The sequence below is a fragment of the Chiloscyllium punctatum genome, chromosome 49 (assembly GCF_047496795.1).
Source record: "Chiloscyllium punctatum isolate Juve2018m chromosome 49, sChiPun1.3, whole genome shotgun sequence".
NCBI lineage: Eukaryota > Metazoa > Chordata > Chondrichthyes > Orectolobiformes > Hemiscylliidae > Chiloscyllium > Chiloscyllium punctatum.
Genome location: NC_092787.1, coordinates 50,539,538 through 50,562,075, shown reverse-complemented (window position 1 = coordinate 50,562,075; position 22,538 = coordinate 50,539,538). Strand labels below are relative to the sequence as shown.

The 22,538-nt window shown below is 40.4% G+C and overlaps 1 protein-coding gene across 6 annotated transcripts in view; it reads right to left on the bottom strand.

The window, feature by feature from the left end:
• Nucleotides 1-7,396: 7,396 nt before the first annotated feature.
• brinp1 (bone morphogenetic protein/retinoic acid inducible neural-specific 1) overlaps nt 7,397-22,538 on the bottom strand; it is a 364,641-nt gene continuing 349,499 nt past the window's right edge. For all 6 annotated transcript variants that reach the window (XM_072566438.1, XM_072566439.1, XM_072566440.1 and 3 more), the window contains 2 exons: nt 19,498-19,720; nt 7,397-12,008 (listed from right to left, as the gene is read on the bottom strand). In XM_072566438.1, the coding sequence (XP_072422539.1) occupies nt 10,868-12,008; nt 19,498-19,720 (1,364 nt within the window). In that variant the 3' untranslated portion in view covers nt 7,397-10,867. The remainder of the gene's footprint in view (nt 12,009-19,497; nt 19,721-22,538) is intronic.

The following is a 22,538-nucleotide window of genomic DNA, read 5'->3' as shown; positions in this document are numbered from 1 at the left end:
GAGTGCAGGCACATTGTACGCTGAAGGTGGCTGCACAGGTGGATAGAGTGGTCAAGAAGGCATATGGTATGCTTGCCTATATCAGACCGTGTATTGAGTATAAGAGCTGGCAGGTCATGTTAAAATTGTACAAGACATTGGTTCGGCCACATTTAGAATACTGTGTACAGTTCTGGTCGCCACATGACCAAAAGGATGTGGATGCTTCAGAGAAGGTGCAGAGAAGGTTTATGAGGATGTTGCCTGGTATGGAAGGTGCTAACTATGAAGAGAGGTTGAGTAGGTTAGGTTTGTTTTCATTAGAAAAAAGGAGATTGAGGGGGGACCTGATTGAGGTTTACAAAATCGTGAAGGGTATAGACAGGGTAGATAGAGATAAGCTTTTTCCCAGGGTGAAGGATTCAATAATGAGAGGTCACGCTTTTAAGGTGAGAGGTGAAAAGTTTAAGGGGGAAACATGAGGCAAGTACTTCACACAGAGGGTGGTGGGCATTTGGAACGAACTGCCAGCAGAGGTGGTAGAGGCAGGCATGGTAGGTTCATTTAAGATGCATCTGGGCAGATGCACGAGAAGGTGGGGAGCAGAGGGATACAGATGCTTAGGAATTGGGTGACAGGTTTAGACAGTAGATTTGGATTGGCTCAGGCTTGGAGGGCCAAAGGGCCTGTTCCTGGGCTGTAAATTTTCTTTGTTCTTTATTCTATGGCAACATATTGAGACCAAAAATAGCCTAATACAAAACACTAGCATAGTTGAATGTATGGTGTTTAAAAAAGGAGAAAAATACAAGCAGTGTTAATCTGAGTTAGAAATAAACATTCACATTCTTCAGTTTGTTTGTCCTAATATATCAAAGTGGTTAAAACTCTCAAAATCTCTGGTCTGTAGCCAATTGGTCAAATTTTATTGATTCAGAGGGGAAGCAAATCTAAAAGTGGTATAACATCAACACTGAATGCACACACCAGAAGTAATGCAAGAGGTTACAGTTCAGAGAACACGGAAATGGGAAGGGGGACAATTGTTGAAGACTGTGTGGCCCTCACTAATACAGAGCCACAGTGATCCACCAATGTGAAGTAGAAAGAGTTAAGAAGAGTACTTAAAATTGTTTATATTCACTTGTGACTAAGCTATTGCAATACTTCCAGAAAGATCCGAAGTTAAAAATCAACAGATACCTGAAGGCTTACATCTGCGGCCAGTCAGCCGATTGAGGACTTTGGGTAGTCCATAAACCAGGATATAATGGCTTGCGGTCTCTCTACAACGTGAACTGAACCATACCTTTGGTAAACCGTAGTGATGGTGAATTGTTATGTGGAAGCTCAAACAATCGCCATCTGCCTCCTAAAAGTTTGAATGAAACAAATTCTTGGATAAACACAACGCATCAGCGAAAGAATTAATAAATACTCTTTCTCTTTTATTTAGTGCTTACTGTTCTGATACTGCCGTGACATAATGAGAGGTCACTCTCTATATATTTAGTACGTACACTGTAACAGACTGCCAGCTATTAGAAAACAGTTTATTGAAGCATACACATCTTAATTGTTGCCATTTTCTTTTTTTTCACATATTAACAGCACTGTGGAAAGTCTCAAGTTTGCTACATTAAAAGATACAAACACGTCACACCTCCACAGGATAAGAATTAAAAAGGCAAGTTGACGGACAGACAACATCCACAGGCAGTTTTTGTTTGTATTCAAAACAGGTTAAATGATATCCAGTGATGTCATATACCAGGTCCAAGACATTCGAAAGCTCTTTAATCCTGTTATCCAAAAAAAAACCAAATCACTGATTTATTCAGGACACGTTTTTATTTCTCTCCAAATTATTTTTGTCCAGTTACAGATTTAATGAACAGTAAAGTAGAAAATCTGGGGTGGGAGGGAGTGTCCGGGGGAAATGGATGCTTATGTTAAATTGCAGAGGTTGAATGGAGCAGGATTTTTATTAATGTGTGGTCAATGAGTTGTAAACACTAGTTTAATTTTGTATTGTTTCCTCCCTCTTATTCCTCATCATCTCTGTTCCAGGACAGGCTGTATATCTACCATCACCTACACTGTTGGGCAGGTCAACCATGAAATTATAATGAAGAGTTAAGCAATCAGTGCAGCAAAGCTTGCTGATGTACAGTTTAACAAGCTATGCACGATATTGAGCTGGAGTACCTGCCTCTGCCAATTTTCCATTTGGTAACCCTGAGGGATGCCATGAGTAGCTCTTGAATTTCAAGGTTATCAATTTGACCGTAAATCACAACACATGCAGTACTCATAGTGAATGTGCTGTAATGTTGACATTAACAGCTGCATTCTTGCTATCTGTCTAGACATAGTCCAGGGTTAAACAACAAACTCAAGTTTGTTTTTGATAATTATTTTGCTGAAAGCTTGACAACAAAAGAAAACAGCCATAATATAGCTTTTGTTTCATAGAAGGCTTTTTAAATATACTTAAATGGTGAGAGATCCTGTGATTTTGGAAAGCTCTCCTTTAAGCTCAGAGATCATCCACTCAATGTTTCAATTCAATGAACATTAACTTGCTGAATAATGATGAGACCTTGCGTGGCCTCATTGTTCAAGTGACAGGATGGCATTGGGAGCAGGCTTTATGTTTAGGCCATCAAAATAATTTGGTCACAAAGAAATCCAAATGGTGAATTCAGAAACAAAAAAAAAAATTGCCAGAAAAACTCAGCAGGTCCATTGGTGTCCATGGACAGAAAGCAGAGTTAATGTTTCGGGTCCAGTGACCCTTCTTCAGTATTTCAGAAGCTTGTTCTTTAACTAAAGACAGTGAGCAGCAGTGGAATACACTACCACAAGGTAGAATGGCATAGATACATTCAAGAGGAAACTAGGTCAACATGAGGGAGAAAGGGATAGAATGGGTTTATAAATGAGCTCTAAGGGGATGGGAGGAGCCTCTTTCAGAACAAACACCAATAGGGTCACATGGGCTGGATGACTTGTCTCTGGAACAAATTCAATTATTGAGAAATTGAAACAAAAGCCAGAGGTGGCAAGCATCTGCAATCTTCTCCCGGCTGCTTTGGACCATCTCTGTGACAATTTCTATGTGGTGCTTCTTTCACTGTACAGCAATGACAGTAAGGTGGGCTGCTACATCCACAATGGCTTCAGCTGAACAGCTTTAGCTTTTGAGAAACTGGACTTTTCAATGAATAATCCATTTCAAATGGCTCACAAGATTAATTCTTATAAGGAAGAGATTCAACAATCATTTAGAATCACAATTCTATTCAGACTATGTTGATGGGAGATTTAGAAATGCAAGCAAAATCTCAGAGACAGAAGAAACCTCGTTTCAAAAAGAGAAGGGTACCTGCTGGAACGGACACAATTTCCATTCATATGACAGGAGAAATTTGAACACCGGTTGTTGTCTTGGAGTATGCAAGTTGTACTGTTTTCCCTTTAAGAATAATAGTAAGAGAATTTTGTGTAGAAATTTCAAACAACCACGGAATGCAGACCGCATTCTTTGTCCAGTCACGTCAGGAATTGCGATGTTGGTTGAGTAGGTTGTGAACAAACTAACTACTCTCAGTCTGATTCTGAGCAGTCATTACAGAGGAGAAAACAACTTCCATTTATGTGGCATACTTAATGTTTAAAATGATGTGTTTATTAGTAGGAAGGGTTTAGAAGGATATGGGCCAAATGCTGGCAAATGGGATTAGATTAGTTTCAGATAGCTGGTCGGTATGGACAAGTTGGACTGAACAGTCTGTTTCCATGCTATACAACTCTATGACTCTATGATACATTGTAAAATATCTAATAAGCATTATCAAACAAAAGTAAATGACACTGAGTGAAACTGTGCCAAATAAGCAAGGGCTTGATCACACAGGTAGATGTTAAGGAGCACTATCAGTGACAAAAGACAGAGAAAGAGGTGGAGAGATTTAGAGAGATAATTCCAGAGAATTAAGCCTTGGCAGCTGAAGGCCAACAGTGGAACAATAAATATGGAATGCTGAAGAGACTAGACTTGATGCAATTACAGAAGTCTCATGAGGATTGAGATTCTGGAAGAGCATCAGTGCAAGGGGGAGTCAAGTTCATTCAAGGATTTGGAAATAACAGTTGAGAATCTTCAAATCAAGGTGTTGATTAATTGGGAGTCAATATAGGGCTCCAAGCAAAGGAGTAGCTTGGTGCTGGTTAGAATGCGTCCAGCAGTTTATAAATTACCTCACAGTTGTGAGGGATACAGTATGGTGACCTCTCTTTAATTAAACTCCTATTTCCCTCCACCCTTGAAAGCTAGCACCCAATTTCTCAACTCCTTTTCCTCTCTAAAGTCCTTGAAAGTGTTGTTGCCTTGTAAATTCAAGCCCATCTTCCACAACAAGAACAATAAAGCTATCCATTATATTCAGGTGTTAACAGTTGTTGTGTCAGATCGCTTGCTTTTAGTTACAAAGGCTGGAGTAAAGGGAGGGTTTACAAGATGACAACAGAAGCATCTCAAGACAAGGAACATCACTTCTACAGGAAGAGATGTTCAATTGTGATGACAGCTTTCATATTGGCCACACTTTGGAAAGTGTTACCAGAAGCATTTCAGTTGAAGTAACACCACAAAGTCAGGAGGTGTGAATGACACCATCAGACATACATATACTTTTCTCTGGAGTTGGATGATACCTTCAGATAAAGCATTAAACCTTTGATAATGAAAAGTTACAAAGCACCCAAAACTTCTCAGCTTGAATTGTGTACAAAATATCCCTTGACACTCGTTTAATTTTCTCTTACAGATTGGCAGTTTCAAACCTTGATTATCAGCACTATTTTAGATAAAAGCAGCACATATCATTTCAAATAATGCAGTGATTAACTGCAATATCTTGTTACTCCTTTTATTATGTATGGTTTTTAAGTGATAATTAGCTTCCAGTCGAGTGCTTCAATTGCTTGCATGCATAATTAGCAGGGGACACACCATCAATAATTTAACAAGGATAGAGCCTGCTTTTAGTAAAACTAAAAGTGATCACATAAAATTATTATCGACTGAAGCAGAACCGCAGTGTAGCAAATACATGCCGTACCTTCGCTGTAATCAGGGCAAACATTTTTGCCACTATAAATCGGCAGCTTAGAAATACTTCCAATCGCAGAAAGAAAATACTGCATTTATATAGTCGTTTCCACTACTCTGTGATATCCTGAATTGCTTTATAGCCAATTAAGTATTTTCTCAAGTGTAATTACTGATATGGGGGGACGGTGGTGATCAATTTGTAAATACCAAGCTCTCACAAACAGGATTGCGATGATGATTAAATAATCATTTCTTCAGTGATGTTCTTTAAAGTATTAACAGTAGCCAGAATAGCCGAAATAACTTTCCTCCTCTTCTTTGAAAACATGGCTCAAGAACTGGTAGATTCACCAGACCGATGGAGGTCTTGGTTTAATGTTTCATCTAAAAGGCCATTGCAAGAATGATTGCTGGCCTTGTCAGTGATGGTTAAATTCATGAATGAATGAATAATAACAGTGCAACTCTCCGTTAGTGCTGCACTAGGGTAATCAGTCTAGATTTTATGTCTCAGTATCTGGAACGAGATTTGAACAACTGACCCCTATCCATAGGCATGTTTGCTATCAACTGAGCCATTGCTGCACAGCGATGTGAATGAAGAAGTTGTACCCAAACTTGATTCACGATTCTGAAAGAAAAGCAGGAAGTGCTGGAAATACTCAGCAGGTCTGGTAGCATCAGTGGAAAGAGTAACAGAGCTGTGGCTTTGAGCCAAGTTGAGTCTTCTTCGCTGAAAACAAATGCTGGAGATCACAATGGGTCAGAGAGCATCCATGGAGAGAGAGAGAGCAGGCTAACATTTCGAGTCTAGATGACTCTTTCTCAGAAAACTCTTCAGTTTTCAGTACAGATCCCAGCATCTGTACTAATTTGTTCCTACACTGAGTTTTCATCAGTTTGTTGGTTCATCTGGTTCACAAATGTCCTTTTGGAAGGAAATCTTACACAGTTTGGCTGAGATGTGACTCCAAATCCATGGTAATTTATGTGGCTCTTAAATGCCCTCTAAAATTGGCCAAGCAAGCTATTCAATTCAATGAGGAGAAAGTGAGGACTGCAGATGCTGGAGATCGGAGCTGAAAAATGTGTTGCTGGAAAAGCGCAGCAGGTCAGGCAGCATCCAATGAGCAGGAGAATTGATGTTTCAGGCATAAGCCCTTCTTCAGGAATCTTGAAGAAGGGCTTATGCCCGAAATGTTGATACTCCTGCTCCTTGGATGCTGCCTGACCTGCTGCGCTTTTCCAGCAACACAGTTTTCAGCTCTATTCAATTCAATGACAATTACGGGGAAAACAATAAATGCTGGCCTTTCTAGCAATGCCCACAAACCATGACTGACTAAAGAATATCAGAGTCAACTTGCTAAGTAATCAGCACCCTTTACTTCCATAGTATAAACTGTTGCATTCATTTGAAATTTGGCATTCTCACATTTGCCCTGATGAATGCAAGACAGCAGATTTTGGTAATATTCTCTCCTTTCAGTAATATTCAAATTCTATACTATCAAGTGCCTATGGTCCATACGTAAGTTTAAATATTATACTGTATAGGTGCCAATTTGCACTGATTTTTCTGTTAAGGCTACGCTGATTCGATCACTCAAAGGTATATTTGGAACGAACTGCACTAACATACATGGTTGGTCAGATTAATTAGAAAATAATTAAATTATAATACAATGCGTACTTTGTCACCGTGTCTTGGAGATGGAAACTTCAAGTTGTTAGAGAGATAATCAACATGACCAGACTTAAAGGAAATCCCCTGCACCTCCAAAGCTGCCTCTCACGTTGTTCGTGTTTATGTTGAGCAGCTCTCAAAAAATGAACATGCACATTGAAGTAATTTCAAATTATAAATGTTTACATACTCTGCTCAGAGTAACCAGTGGAAGATGATCAAATTGCAAACATAATTCTCAACAGTGACTTCAGGAAGAATTCCTCAACTTCCCACAGAATGGACATGGGTCTAAAGGGTCTTCAAGTTCAGAATTTGAAATCTCGGTGCTCAGGAAAACAATCTCCCTGAAGGAATAGGTGGAAAAATGGGTCAAGTTTCTTTTGACAAAATGTAGAATGAAACTTCATCTTGTGATTCTCCTCCTTCCATCTCATTTCTGGTTAAATCATGAAGTGTACTTCTCCACTTAGACCAAATGAAGTCACTTTAGTTCAATATAGACAAAGTTAAAAATCACACAACACCAGGTTATAGTCCAACAGGTTTATTTGGAATTTCAAGCTTTTGGAGTGCTGCTTTTTCATCAGGCAGCTACCTGATGAAGGAGCAATGCTCCGAAAGCTTGTACTTCCAAATAAACCTGTTGGACTATAACCTGGTGTTGTGTGATTTTTAACTTTGTCCACCCCAGTCTAACACCGGTCCTCCACACCACAGTTAAGTGTGATTCACACAATGACAGATAAAACATCAGGTTCATGGTGTTCTTATATGTGCACTATTTATGTCTGTTAACTCATTTGTTCTTATTAATCACCAATGTCCAATCACCAATAAGCATAAACGAATGAAAAAGCTACCAAAGCAGGCAGATCTCAGCATTATTTACATGACCAAAGTTACTGAGTCACATCAGGAAGTTATATGGCAGGGTGGGGAGAGTGTGATAGAATTCTATAACCCTCTGCAACACTCTGACAAAGGTCAAGTTTTCCAACTTGGGGAAAGATTGGAAATCAGGGAAAGAAAATCGATCATCAAAGCTAATAACTTTGTCTATAGGAATTGGGAGGTCATGTTGAGGTCATATTGATGAGGCTTCTTCTGGAGTACAGTATGTAGTTCTGGTCACCCTGTTATACGAAAGACACTATTAAATTGGAGAAAGTTCGGGAAAGATTAACCAGGATGTTGCTGGGAATGGAGAGTTTGAGTTATAAAAATAGGCTGGGACTTCTTTCACTGGAGCTTAGGAGGTTACCTTACAGAGATTTATAAAAGCATGAGGGGCATAGATAAGATGAAAAGCAATGGTCTTTTCTCTGGGTTGGGGCGTTCAAAACTAGGTGGCACATTTTTAAGATGAGAGGAGAAAGATTTGAAAAAGAGGCAACCTTTTTTATACAGTGAATCATTTGTGGAATGCTTTGCCAGAGAAAGTGGTGGATGTACAGTTATAACATTTAAAAGCAATTTGGATCAATACATGAATAGCAAAGGTTTCGAGGGATATGGGCCAAACACAGGCAATAGTTTAGTCTGGGAACATGGTTACCGTGGACAAATTGGACCAAAAGGTCTGTTTCTGTACTGTTTGACTACATGACTTCCCCAACCTTGTGAACAACATACAAATCCAATGATTGGAATGGGTGGTGATTGGGAACCATTTCCTCCTTCTAAACCCAGTGAGCTATAATACCCTAATCTGTGTTTGAACCTGGCACACAGCCTTTCCCTCTTATCATCTGAGGAAAGCAGACTTTGTTGTCGAAACTGTAGCTATTATTGTGTGAATGCAGGAAGGGCAGGAAACACTGAAATCTAGAGTAAGGACACTTTCATCTGAAGGGAATGGGAATGAGAATTAGATAAGTAAATGTTCAGCTTTTACTTTTTTTGAATTTCTCAAAGAACATGATAAAAGGATCTGTCACAATCTGCACACAAGGAGCTTTTGCATTTAACAAGTGCAAAGGATTGGCAGAATTATGAAATGCAATGTCAGCTAATAATGAGAATTGAAATGGGAGCCAGAACCAGAGTATTAGAGTCACAACTGGTGGCTGCTTGCTTTTAAATTTCGGAGACTCTCAAAATCAACGTGGGCTGACCAAGGCATATAAACTAAACTGAAGAGAGGGTCAGTGTTGTATGTAATCAATTGTGATTAATTATTTTGTCATGTAAAACCCATGAATATGGGGGACAAAATATGGATTCATTATCTAATGTACTACAGGCTCTAGAGTCATAGAAACACCTCAAATGTAATTCCTCACAATTCCAATTTCTGAAAGCATTTGATATTCAGTGAGAGGGGCAATGTTGTGTGAGGAAATTATTTGACTACTTCACTCTGACCACTCACGTTTCTCTGCTCCAAACCTGCCTGGACATGAGAGTCTGACTATGTACATGTGATAAAGTTTATTATCTCCAAAGGTTCCAATATCAAGGCAATATCAGAAAGGGGAAAAAAAATGAAATAGGAGGATCTCTCACCACAGAATGGCACTAATGGAAGAATTTGAACAAACTGTAGCCAAAATAAGATTCCCTTGCACAGAAACGGGAATCATGAAAGAAAAACAAAAATGCTACATATAAAATAATTGCCAAAAGAAAAATAACGGAAATCTGAAGTCAAAAATATAAAGAAAACAATGGAAGTGCATGAGTCAGTCAACATTTGACAGAGTCATATTAAGTATATCATGATATGAGGAAGAATCTCCCACACAACGACTGGATGTTCTTTTCTTCTGATGCTGCCTGGTACAGTCTGGATTTTTAGCATTTTCTCTTTTTTACTGAGAATAAATAAAACACCATCCTCTCATTCCCAGTGTTTTATACTGATGATGAAGAGAAAGATGTTCATGTTGAATTATTAAGTCAGCGGACAGCCATTAAACATCTGTGAATCATTAATCAAACAGTGAGGGGTAAACATTGTCAAATTATGAAACTTTATTTCTCAATTTACCAGCTGACCCTGTGGCCCCCTTAAGTTTTTCCCAATTAGGTTTCTGCTGAAGTGCCGACTGTTTGATTATTAACCAATGCTGAGGCTGTACCATTGGAGACAGAGTCTGATTTGTGACCTAAATGCGTGTTGGAAAGGGTAACTTTCACTGCACTGCTCTCTGGCTGCAATATTGAACCCACTGTGGCCATCAGTGTGTAAGACCTACTGGGGGGGTCCAATCAAATCTGAATTTGTGGTCGGCATTTAATTAGATGCTTGCAGACCCCCTCTCAAGAGGACAATTGTCCAACCGCATGCTGTGAGATTGGTGTGATACATATTAGGTGGTATGTTGTGGCACCCCTAGGACTAGGTGTTGCCATAAAGGCCATACTGTGCTGTGGGACATGACCAATAGGCTTAATGAAATCCACCTTAATTCTGCCCACACAACCACCCACACCCCCACCAGATCAGAAACCTGCTATTTTCCCAACATATAGCTCCACATGTGCTCATACTTAACATTTCAATATCCCTTAAACCTTATCTTTTTGTTTTAAATGCCTTATTTATATTCCACTTGCCGAAGTGGAACATATTGTTTTTCTTCTCTGTTAAATTTTCTGTACAAATTCACGCTAGGTACCAGCTAGCATGTGCACCTGTGGAAATCATAAGAATGTTAACAATATATTGGAATGGCAGTAGTTCACAACGAATATTCCTGACCACTTCCCCAGGTCCTGAAAGGCCTCCCCCATTTTTGTTGGCTTAAAGTGGGAACTAAAAAGGTGTCCTTGTCTGAAGAGATAATAAAACATGCTTGGACAAATCGATTTGCTGAGAGACCTTGCGGATTCCCCGTGTTTGGTAAAGAAACCGCTCTGTGGGGTGTACGTGTGGTGTGTCTGTGATGTGTCTGTGAATGTGGTGCATGTGTGTCTGTGAATGTGTGTATCTGCATGCATGTGTGTGTGTTGTGCGTGTGTGTCTTATGTGTGTGTGTGTGTGTGTGTGTGTGTGGGTGTTGCTTTGCTTTTTTTTGCAACTGTACATCTCAACAAATCCCTTGTGTGTGGCAGGGTGGGGGGTAGTGTGGAAAAAGTCAACAAAGTTTTGTCGTCAGCAGATCTGCCTGTTTTAGAATTTCAGAGTTGTACATGTCCAGGGCATGGTTGACACGCATGACCTCACTGCTATTGAGCTTGAGACGGTGCTTCAGCATACAGGAGAAGAGGTCTAGGGGCGCTTTGCCCGCGGCCACCGGGGGTGCCAACCGGTTGATGCGCTCCCGGATGTCCAGCAGCAGCAGCATGACCGAGGAGGAGGAGTGGAACTGCGTGCCCTGTGCATACGACTGGTTGACCTGTTGGACCGCGCTGCGCAGCAGGTCAGTGTTGAAGCGCAGGCTGTAGCCGTACACTTGTACGTCCGAGATCTTGATGTAGATCTGCCGCTTGCTGGGGTCCGAGAGGTCCACGGGGCCCTGGGCCGTCACGTTGCGTAGGGAGGCTGGCAGCTTGGAGCGGCTGCGCAGGTAGACGTGCACGGTCTCGAAGACCGTCTTCCACCTGTTGCCCAGCAGCAGGGTCCAGTTGTAGCAGGGTGAGTCGTGCAGTCTTGTCTTCTCCCAGCTTGGGTAGCCGTGCTCGCCAATGGGCGTGCTCCAGCCCTCGGAGTGACTGCCGCTGAAGGGGTTAATGTAAACAAAAAACACCGGCTCGAGGCTGCTGTTCCTCATCTGGCAGATCTTCATGGAGAGGCCTACCACCATGTGGATAAAGTCCACCCGGTTCTTGTTGCTCTTGAGGGTCAGCGACATCCGCTTCCGCCATCGGGGGTCGAAAAAGGTGTCCAGGCGGATTTCGTTGCTGATGAACATGGTCTGGATGGACAGCCTGGAGTCCTTCTTCGCCAGGAGGTAATTCAGCTCCAGGTCGTGGAAGTCCAGCTCAGTCTCGAAGCTGACAAACTGCTCGCTGCGTTCCGAGTCCACGTTCTGGGGCTCGCAGCGGCCCCGGTACAGCTTGAAGCCTCGGTTGCAGGAGCCGCACAAGGAGATGTTGGCCAGGCTGCACATGGCGCAGCTGCTGTTGCTGCCGATGTTGCAGGGGATGGGCCGCTGGCACACGTTGGCTACTGTGTGGCACACGCAGCTCTTCTGACTCTCAAGGAAGGTGCCCCAGTACCCGTTCTCGCTGCAGTACAGGAATGACTGGACTCGGTTCAGCCACTGATGGACCGACCTGCAAACAAAGCACACACAGAGTCAGAGCAATCAAATTGCACTGCAAGGAAGTAGAAAGTTAACAGCACCTCCCAAATTTAAACTTCCACATTAATGAAATAATAAAGGGCAACATAATAAAGGGAACAGCATCACTTTTGAGGCACATATTATCCTGGTGTGAGATGCATCTCTAAAATAAAACCGAACTGTAGATGCTGGAGATCTGAAGCAAAGCAGAGGTTGCTGGAAAAACTCAGCATCTGTGTACTTAGATACATGTGGCAAAAAATAAATGAAATGAAATCAAAAGCAGAGCTAACGTTTCAGATCCAGTGACCTGTGTTCAGTAGAAGGGTCACTCTACTCAAAAAGCTTTCTGCTGGATTAGTGGTGCTGGAAGAGCACAGCAGTTCAGGCAGCATGCAACGAGCAGCGAAATCGACGTTTCGGGCAAAAGCCCTGAAGGGCTTTTGCCCGAAACGTCGATTTCGCTGCTCGTTGCATGCTGCCTGAACTGCTGTGCTCTTCCAGCACCACTAATCCAGTATTTGGTTTTCAGTATCTGCAGTCATTGTTTTTACCTCAAAAAGCTTTCTCCCTACTGATGCTGCCAGACTTGCTGAAATCATCCAGCAATTTCTGATATACACCTCTATTCTTCCAATTATTTCAAAATCCTAGAACACCACAAGGACTGCTGATGGTTTCTGAGTGAGATTGGCGATAGACAATAATCTGGGTGGGACAATTTTAAAAAAGAAGAAATGTTGAAATCTTAACAATGTAAAATGTTGAATATTTACAAAGCAGGTGTTTCAGTACATCATGGAGAAAAGGCATGTTGACAATTTAGGGGTTAACCTCCGAGAGTCCCCATCTGACTCACTGACCCTTTGTCTTTTCCTCTTTAAGGTGAAAAAAGGAGCAGTTGTTGTTTCCCACTGTCTCCCATCTCAAGCTGGGATTGTTCACATATACTTGACATGGACCAGCCCAGACACCCTCAAAACATTTGAAGGTGGCCTAGATCTTAACTTTTTTTTATCTTCAAGGCAAATGTGAAGTGCTGCGTTCCAGATGTAATTCAATTGGTCAAACTGCTTTACTTTAAGCAAAACATAATTTATTCAACCACTACAGTTAAAATACAACAAAGGGAAGAACTTGGAATAACTTAACTCTATTAGAAAACTTAACAGAATAATAGATACAGTACAGTAACATCCCATAAATATACCCTGTAGCAAAAAGGCAAATTCAGAAAAGCAGATTTTGTCTCACATATGGTCTAGCAGCCGAGGAAGACAACTCCCAGTTTTGGCTGTAATCAAGAGAGGGAAATAATAGTTTCTGCTTCTTCAAGCCTACAACAGCAATTGCTGAAAGCTAACTAAAAATTCTGGATCGACGACCACACTCACTCAGGCTGCTTCTATTGTTTCAACTTTAAAAAGAACCCTAGCCCTCACAAGTTGTTTATCTTCTCACAGACTGTTTTCCACCTGTCCCCCTATCTCTCTTTAAAAGAAATCAGGACAAGACATACCTCTTAAAGCCACAGCATCATCACAACACACACACACACACACACACACAGGGCATGTACATCTAAAGGCAAAGAAACCACTCGCTGCACGCAAGACGGATTAAATTAATTGACGGTAATATGCCATGAGCAGTTGAAACTACTCTACATATGTCATACTCTGGACAAAAGATATCATTTACCTTCTACAACTCAACCCTGCTCACTCATTAGGTCACAGCTTTACCCTCACATTGCCATCATTGTGAGTTTAGGCTACATTGGGAATATTGTGTCCAGTTCTAGGCACACGTTCTCAGGAATGGTACACTATCCTTGAAGGAGAACAGCGTAGACTCACTGGAATGAAAATGGACTACAAGGCTTAAATTCTGCTGAAACGTTGTACTCACTATTCCCTCAAATATTAAAGGATGACATATTTGAGATGTTGAAGATGATTAAACAACTGATATTTCCTCTAGTGGGGGGAATCTAGAAGAGAGTAGTAACATACTCTTCAGGAGTTGATATCAGAACATTTTTCATCATGCAAAGGGTTGTGGAATTCAGGAATTCTTTGCTTCAAAAAAATCCCTTCAGACTGGATGAATTGAACATTTTAAAACTGTGCTAAATGGAATTTTATCAGTCAAAGCATTGAATAAGGTGGGTATATGGCCCGTTGCCAAAATTTGAGTAAAGCTCTGCAGGCCAATGGTTACAATTTCAGGTCATCTTGTTTCTTTGTATAATTGCCACCTGAACTACTGAGATTTTTCACTTTTTTTGCCTTTGTTTCAGATTTCCAGCATCCGTAGTATTTTGATTTCCAATTGCTCTGTTCTCATAGCAAGTTCGTAGCACTAAACCACAAACTGTTCTATGTCCGAATTATTAATCAGTTAGAAATTCTCATGGTTTGAACTACCTACTTCCAAATAAGTGCTAGCCATTTCTGGCCAAACTCAATCTATCACAGTGGGAACGGTAACCATGCTCCAAAAAGATCAGCCATGCTTATACAGAACTACAAAGCAGATTTGAAGGGCCAAATGCCAGTTCCTCATATTCTTACAGTTGACTGTATCACTTGTAGTGAATGACCCCAAAGGTCCTGAATTTCTGAAATGTGTTCAATTCTTTCTTGTCTTTTTAATTTTTTTTTAATTTCCTGAACTGAGTTTATTCTTCAGTGGGATGAGACCATGATGACAGCAGATAAAAAGTTAGCAAAAGAACAGGTTAGTCATTTTTTCCACCAGTCCAGCTCATTTTCAAATTGGATTACTCAAACACGTAGCTCCGTAAAGCTGCTAATGTGATTTTTATTACACATGCTTGCATTTTTTTTAATAAAGTTGTCTTACTTAAATTATTTCCCTCCAGTCCAATTTCTTCTCATTTCTTCCCTCATCCACAGCTAATTTTGTTCCCTCCCTCCTGACTCCAGACTGGAGTTTCAGAAGCTTCATAATTAGTAGTGAGCCTCCGGTATCTCTCCAGAATGGCTATTAACTTGTACATGCCTCAATAAATGAGTATAGTAGTTTGCAGGGCTTTCACAAGGTGATTGTGCACTTCCTTGATGTTCATGACACAGACACTTTGAGTAATTGAGTACAGACTGAGAGAGTGGACTCTGGAGTTTAGAAAATTGAGGGTGACCTAATTGAGGTTTTTAATATGACAGAGGAATTCAAGAAGGCAAGTGATGAGAAATTATTTCCTCTGGTAAGAGAATCCACAACAGGGATATCAATAAGCAGTTCATCAAGCAAAAAGCATTGGAAATATTGTTCAAAAGGCAATGACTGCTGGGTAAATTACGCATTTTCAAGTCTGAGATGAACAATATCAGGGTTATGGAGGGAGGGCAGAATCATACAGTTGAGGCATGATTTAAGTGAATGTTAGAATGTGGAATGATACCTTTCTAGTTCCTGAACTCTCAACGGAAGGAAGACGTCTTTTAAAAGAAAGAAACCTTTGCAGTCCATGATATCCTTGAGATCCCCTAACATTATAGGGGTTCATCTAATCTCCTGATTATTTTACCACATCCCCAGATGTTTTCCTCAACATTTCTTCACAGTGAGGTATAACCAGGAGCACTGAATGAATGTCATTTCAACGATTGATACAGGTAAATTGTACTGTGTGCTTTCAATTCGTAATCCAAAGGATATCTCACTATAATTAGGTTTGGCCTATTCAGGAGAGATGTTAGGAATGAATTCCAATTTGTGAAGGGTGGTAAATGTTTGGACCTCTCTTCCATAAATGAGGCTGCATCAGTTGTTAATTTTAAATCTGAGATAATTTTTTTTAAACAAAGGTATTAACGGATATGAACCAAGGGCAGGTATATGGAGTTACGCCACAGATCAGCGACAATCTCATTGAAAGTAGGAACAGGCTCAGGGCTGAATGGCCTACTTCTGTTCCATGTTCCTATCTTAGCCCAGGTCACACCATTCTGCTCTAGAACAGGCTACTTAGTGAGATAGGAGGCAGTTATTAAAGTCCAAATTTGTTGTATTTGAGACAAACAAATCCTTACATTTCCTATGTTCTGAAACTTTCCCAGAAAGATTGCCAGTAAAATGTAGGGGCTTATTGCCAGGTAATCAGCTCATCATATCTGAATGCACGTCCTCTTTTCCTGTTGCTATGTCACTGAAGATAGACTAGTAGACACTGCATGTTCAAAGGGGAGACTGAGAAAAAGGATGCAGTGACTGGCAGCCAAAGTATCTTCCTGCTATTTGATCAAATGCAGCAAATGTACTGAATGTTGTCATATGAATAATAGAAAGCGAGGTATTTAATATCTTACTGTGAACTACAGGATGCAATGCTTCACAGACATGTGTGATACACTGTACATAAGAACATAATTAGTACCAGTAGCAGTACATGATTCAGCCCATCCACACTGTTTCAACATTCACGAAGATCATATCTGAAGTTCTGCTCCATGTTTCTCACTCTATTCCGATAACTTTTATTTCTGTCACTGACCAAACTGAACTTACTAATGAGTATACTGACTGACTGACTGAACATTCAATTCTGCAGATAATAAATATGTACAACTCTTCAAGTCAATATATTTCTCCTCTTCCCATCCTAAATAGCCAACCTTGAATACAGAGTCAATGGTCTCTATTTGGAGACTTTGCAGCCAAGGTGAATGTTGTCTCATTACCTATCCAGACATAGCCCATTAGAACTTTATTTGTTTCAATCAGGTCATCTCCCATTCTTTGGAATTCCAGGAAATATAAGCCCATTCTATCCACTCACTGTTCCTAGAATAGTCCTTTCATTTCAACAATTAAATTACTTTGCCTGTGTTGCATCCCATCAAAAATAAGAATGTCATTCCTTAGATAAGGAGACCAAAGATTCACGGTTGTCCAGGTCTGGTTCCACTGCAGTTCTGCATAACTACAACAGGACTTCTTTGCAACCTTTTAATTTGCACTAAAGGCTAACACACCAGTTGTTGTCCTAACTGCTTACTGTATCTGCTCCTGCATTAAGAGACTGACAAATTATAAGCAGGTTTGATTTATTTGCAGACTCCAACCAATAAACACATTTTTGGATCAGATAGATCTACCAAATAGACTCAACACTTATTATCTTCCGCACAACTGCACTTCCTAAACTAAGAACTGATGTTGATCACACCTTGCTTTATATTCTGCTTTTTTGATCATGTGCATATACTTTTAAAAAAATATCAAAAAAATTACATGCTAACCTTCTATGATTAATCCACAAAGGTCCCCAAATCTAAATGAATACAAACACTTATTATTCTTTCAATTCAATATAAAACTTCTTTTTATTTTTGCTACCAAGTGGATAATTTCACATTCATACCAACTGATGTTTTCTTGTCCAATCACTTTATCTAGTTTTTACAGCATCTTTGCATCTTCCTCACAGCTTTCTGTCCCAGCAAGCTTCAATATATTAAACACAAATCCCTCATCAATGCTACTGTAGATTACAAATGACTTGGTCCAAGTACAGATCCTAACAGAACTCCACTATGTAGATTCTTCTACTCTGAAGTATAAACACTTCCTACTCTTGGTTTTCTGTCCACATAATCTTCTCTCTATACTAAATAATTCAGCAATTTTTTAAAAAATGGAAACATCGCAAATAACTCGAATTGTTCTTTCATCCTTGAGGTCTAAATATAAATATCAACGTTTTTTGTTTGCTCTACAATTTCTACAGAAAGTCCAAGTACAGTTTGGACTATTTCTTATGTCTTTCATCTCTTAGCACTGCCACTTTTTAATAGACTATTTTAATAACTGGAAAACAAATCTCCCTTTTCACTTTAATAGCATTAGCTTCCGAGAATCAGATGAAATGAGATTATTCAACTGCAGCAACACTTCTTTGTCATTTTAAATGAAGTTTTACTAGCTTTGCTTTATTCTATTGTTTCCTTCTCTAGTTTGTAACCAAACATCCATCAAGTTGTTTCCAAGCTCAATTTGCCCATGAGATTAATCGTCTATTTTCTAGATTCGAATTGCATTAAACTGCTGACTACCAATTCTTGCTTTCCACATTAGCTGATGATGTAAACTGTTCTTCTGCCTCAAATCTGTCCTTTAAAATCTGCTGTCAACATTCTTCTCTTCCCAAAAATGTATACCTGACCTCTCTGTAGTTACAAGCTATAACCCATATCCAATCCAGACTGACCTTCCAATGTTCTTAAATGTGTTGTGACTTCCCAAACTCAGTCCTATCTTTCTGGAACTTCTTGTTTGAATTGCTTCAAACGGGTATCCCTCTCTGTCACTGTACCAGAACAGCTCTCATCAAAGTCACAAATGACATCCTATGTAATTCTTACAAACAATCTCTCCACTTTCTCTCGCTCTGCCTGCAGCCGCTGTCACAGTTTATTTCACCATCTTCCACCCCTTTTATCCAGCTAGTTGATAGTGGCATTCACCTGGTTCCATTGCATTCCTTATCTATCTCATAGCAGCTGGAGAACTAAAACAATGACTTTTCTTTCCATTCATGCATATTTAGTCCTGGTAACCCACATGGATGTATTTATGAACATCTCTTCTTTAAAGGTCCGGAACAAAATTATCTAACTACCGTATATAGTTGAGTAATAGTTGACCTCATATAAAGGTCGCCTCCCCCCCCTCCCATTTTTGGCCAAATAGTCTGGAATTTTCCACATATCTCCTGTAAAAGTCGACCCCGGTTCTTCATAGATAACAGATCAGTGTTTATGAGTCAGTGTGCCTACTGTCATATCCCGCTCCAGTTTTCCAGTCTGCCGGTTGTTTTGCTCCACTCCCGGTATTCCAATCTGCTGGCTGTTGTGTTCCACTTCAGGTTTTCAGAATTACCATAATTCAGTTTCTTTTCCTTTATTCGTTTAGCGATCAGTTGGCCTTCTACTTATGATATGAATTTTGACGGGCATGAATTTCAGCCCCTTAAATGTAGTATCCATGTAATGGACAATCCCACAAATTTAACCTGAACAGGTGGTCAAAAAAAAAATTGTGTGTAACTCAAGTATATACGGTATGTCGGTTTTCACATCTTTATCGATAACACCCAGTTCCAACTCAATGCCTCCTCTTTCTAATGACTCGCTGTCTCTTACTTGTTAGACTGCCTTTTTGACATGAATAAAGGATGCTACACCATGGAAATTTCAAGCTGAATTGTTGAATTTATTCTAAATTTCCAGTCAAGAAAGGAGCATTCTTGTCAGAGTAGGGAATGCTGTGGGAAAATCAGGAGCTACAACCACCTCCATCTCTTCCCTGGTTAGCTTTTCAAGTGCTGCGATTTCTCGAGATGAGCTATGATTATCATCGCACACCATTATGGAAACACCAGTACTTCACCTCTGACTGAGAAAGGAGAAAGCCTTGATGGCACTCTCTTCCTTTCATGTCTTCCTTACCTTTCTCGAGGCATCTGGTGGTTGGGGTTGTGACGGCAGCGGATACTGAGGCTGAAGAGTTTGCGGGCAGTACGCTGGATTTTCAGCTTTAGCGCCTCTACCGAGCTCTGGAGCATTTTGTACCGCGCCTGGAGATCCCAGTCATTGCCCCAGAGCTGATGGACACTCCCCACTGTCAAGAAATGTGTGGTGGGCAGACGTTTCAAGAAGGACTTGAATTCATCTGAAAGAAAGAATGACAAGCGGACATTGGATTGGAAGCTCTGCAAAGACAAGCTAATTTCTATCCTACATTTTTGATTAAATGTTGACCACTCAAGGCACCCCTGAATCCCCTTTGGTTTGGACAGACCCCTTCCAATGTAAAATGTCAACTGCCATATTGTAAACTCTTTATTTCTAGAGTTGGCAGCTTGTTCCAACAGAAGACACAAACTCCACATGGTTGATTCAAAACCAATGTTTCCCAAATAAGTTAATCTGCTTCTCTCCAAGGTTTGTGTGACACAAACTATGAATCTAATTTGGGAATAACAATTTATTTTCAGATCAGCCTCCATTTGTAATTGGAAAGCAGGGGAGCATCCCTGATGAGAGCATTCCCTTTATATCATTATGGTGCTTGATCAACAGTAAAATAGCCTGCTCTTGGCTCAGCTTCTGTTTGAATGTTTCTCAAACTGCCTTACCCCACGTTTCAACAACACTTGCCCAACCTTCTGCTTTATGTCCTCAAAATCTACTTTAGTTGACTATGGCTACTGGTAGCACTCCTGAAAGGAAGGTGCAAGTCAAGTCACACTCTACTGGTCTAAGCACACAATCTAGGCTGCTACTCTAATGTAGCTTGGAGACTGTGGTAGACTGTCTGAGGTGTCATCTTTTAAATGACACCCCAAGCCATGGCCATGGCTAGCTTCTTATGTTGGAGAAAGTGAGGGTTGCAGATGCTGAAGGCCAGAGTCAAGACTGTGAAGGGCTTATGCCTGAAACGTGGATTCTCCTGCTCCTCGGATGCTGCCCGACCCACTGTGCTTTTCCAGCACCACACTCTCAACTACCTTCTCATATTGATGAGTAAGAACTTATGTACTGTTCTGAAAAACAGCAAGGAAAGGACTATACAATGTACTGTTCAAGATTTATTCCCAAGCATAAATTGCAAGATTATTTCGCCATTACATGGGGCAAATCATGTCACAACAGTCACACATCATGGTACTTAATTCAATGTAAAGAATCTCAGAGAAACTGTGAAGGTCTACATACAAACGCAAGTTCTTTCTTGGAGTTATCACCCCAAGAACAAAAATGGGTTTAGCATGGGCGCAGAATAGTATGGAAGCATTCAAAGGCTGGGTAAAGAAGTAGATTTTGAGGACATACAGCAGAAGGTTGGTGAAGTATTGTTGAAACGTGGGGTAAGGCAGTTTGAGAAACATTCAAAGAGAAGCTGGGCCAAGAGGTGGAACCAACCACCAATGCAAGCACTCATTTCACTATTGGAACACAGCACAAGGTATCAAATTATTATGTCAATATATTGTTTATATTTATTTGCTTAACATCTCTGAAATCATATTGAAGGCAAAAGGGCTCAGAGCACATGACCCAAGCATCAAGTCATGAGACAGCTTTTCCACAACTCTGTGCCTTGTCAAGTTGTCACAAAAATTCATAAATAGCATCAGCCAGATCTGTGGAGATTCCTGTTCTCAGTGTCTAATGGAATATAGTTTTGTACCATGAAGAACAAACTGTTTAGTTACAGTGATTAAATGGTGATGTTTCATCAGTGTGAAAGGCCAATAAATTATCAGCACTGACGACACAAGTGATTTATGACAGCCTTACTCTTGATGGAAATAAGATGAGACAAGTGACTACTCTATGCTTGTTTTTTCTCATCTGGCTCTCATATAACTGCTGGAGTTATAAGTCTGCAGGTGTCCAACCAAGACTCCATGAGTGTATGTGTGTTGATAGATTACACAAACAGGGGGATGTGAATATCAAAGTCATGACACACCATACTTTTCCCTGATAACTGCAATGGTGGCTTGTTAACTGAATCTTAATTATTTGGTGAACTACAAGGATGAAGAGCATTCATACACTCATGTTAGCAACAGCTTTCAATTCCAATCCCATCTAAGGTCAACCTGAAGGCCCTGCCATCTCAACCTCACTTCTCACCTGAGGTGTAGTGATCCTCATGATTAACTCAACACCAGTGAGAATCTATAGTGTGGAAGCAGGCCATTTAGCCCATAGAGTCCACTCTGTGTCTCCAAAGAGCATCCTTCCCAGACCCATAACTCCTCTCCTTTCCCTGTAACACTGTATTCCCCATGGCTCTAATGAGAGAGGCACTTACGGTCCTCTGGAAACATAGTGGCTTCTTTTTTTGAGTATTTAGAGCCTTAATAAAGAGAGACTGCAGACACACTTGATAACCAGCTAGGAGGTGGATATCTGTAACGCTACATTCTGTAAGCAAACTATTAAGAAAAGGATTTGCACCAGGTTTCTTCCTTCACTGGGATCAATTTAGCATGCACTTTCTCGCACAGGTCACTGGAAATAGTGACAAGGAACATTGTTACTTGTTCTTCTTGGATGGACTGTTGTGATCAACTATAGGATTTTAGTCGCCATGCAGAACAAAGACAGGGAAGGGATTGAACTTGATTCATTTACTACCCAGTTACAGTGGAATGTCAGGGTTTTGCTCGATTTGTGAACTGCACTTTGGAGCCAATACGTCTTTTAAAACGGAACGAAGAGACAAAAATCAATCATCGTGGTCATGAAATGAAAGACTCTGCCATCTGCTGAGGGACCTCCATTTTCACAAAGTTTGATTTCTTGGAAGGAATCCAGAAATCGCACTGTTTCTGTCTGCTGGGTAATGTGGCATTAGTGAGATTAGTATGAGATTGAGATAAGCAAGATTAAAAATCAAACTTTTGAAGTAACTGTAAAATAATTTGTCAATATGAGAATCCTGAAAGCAGCTTTATTCAAATAGCTTTTGCCTG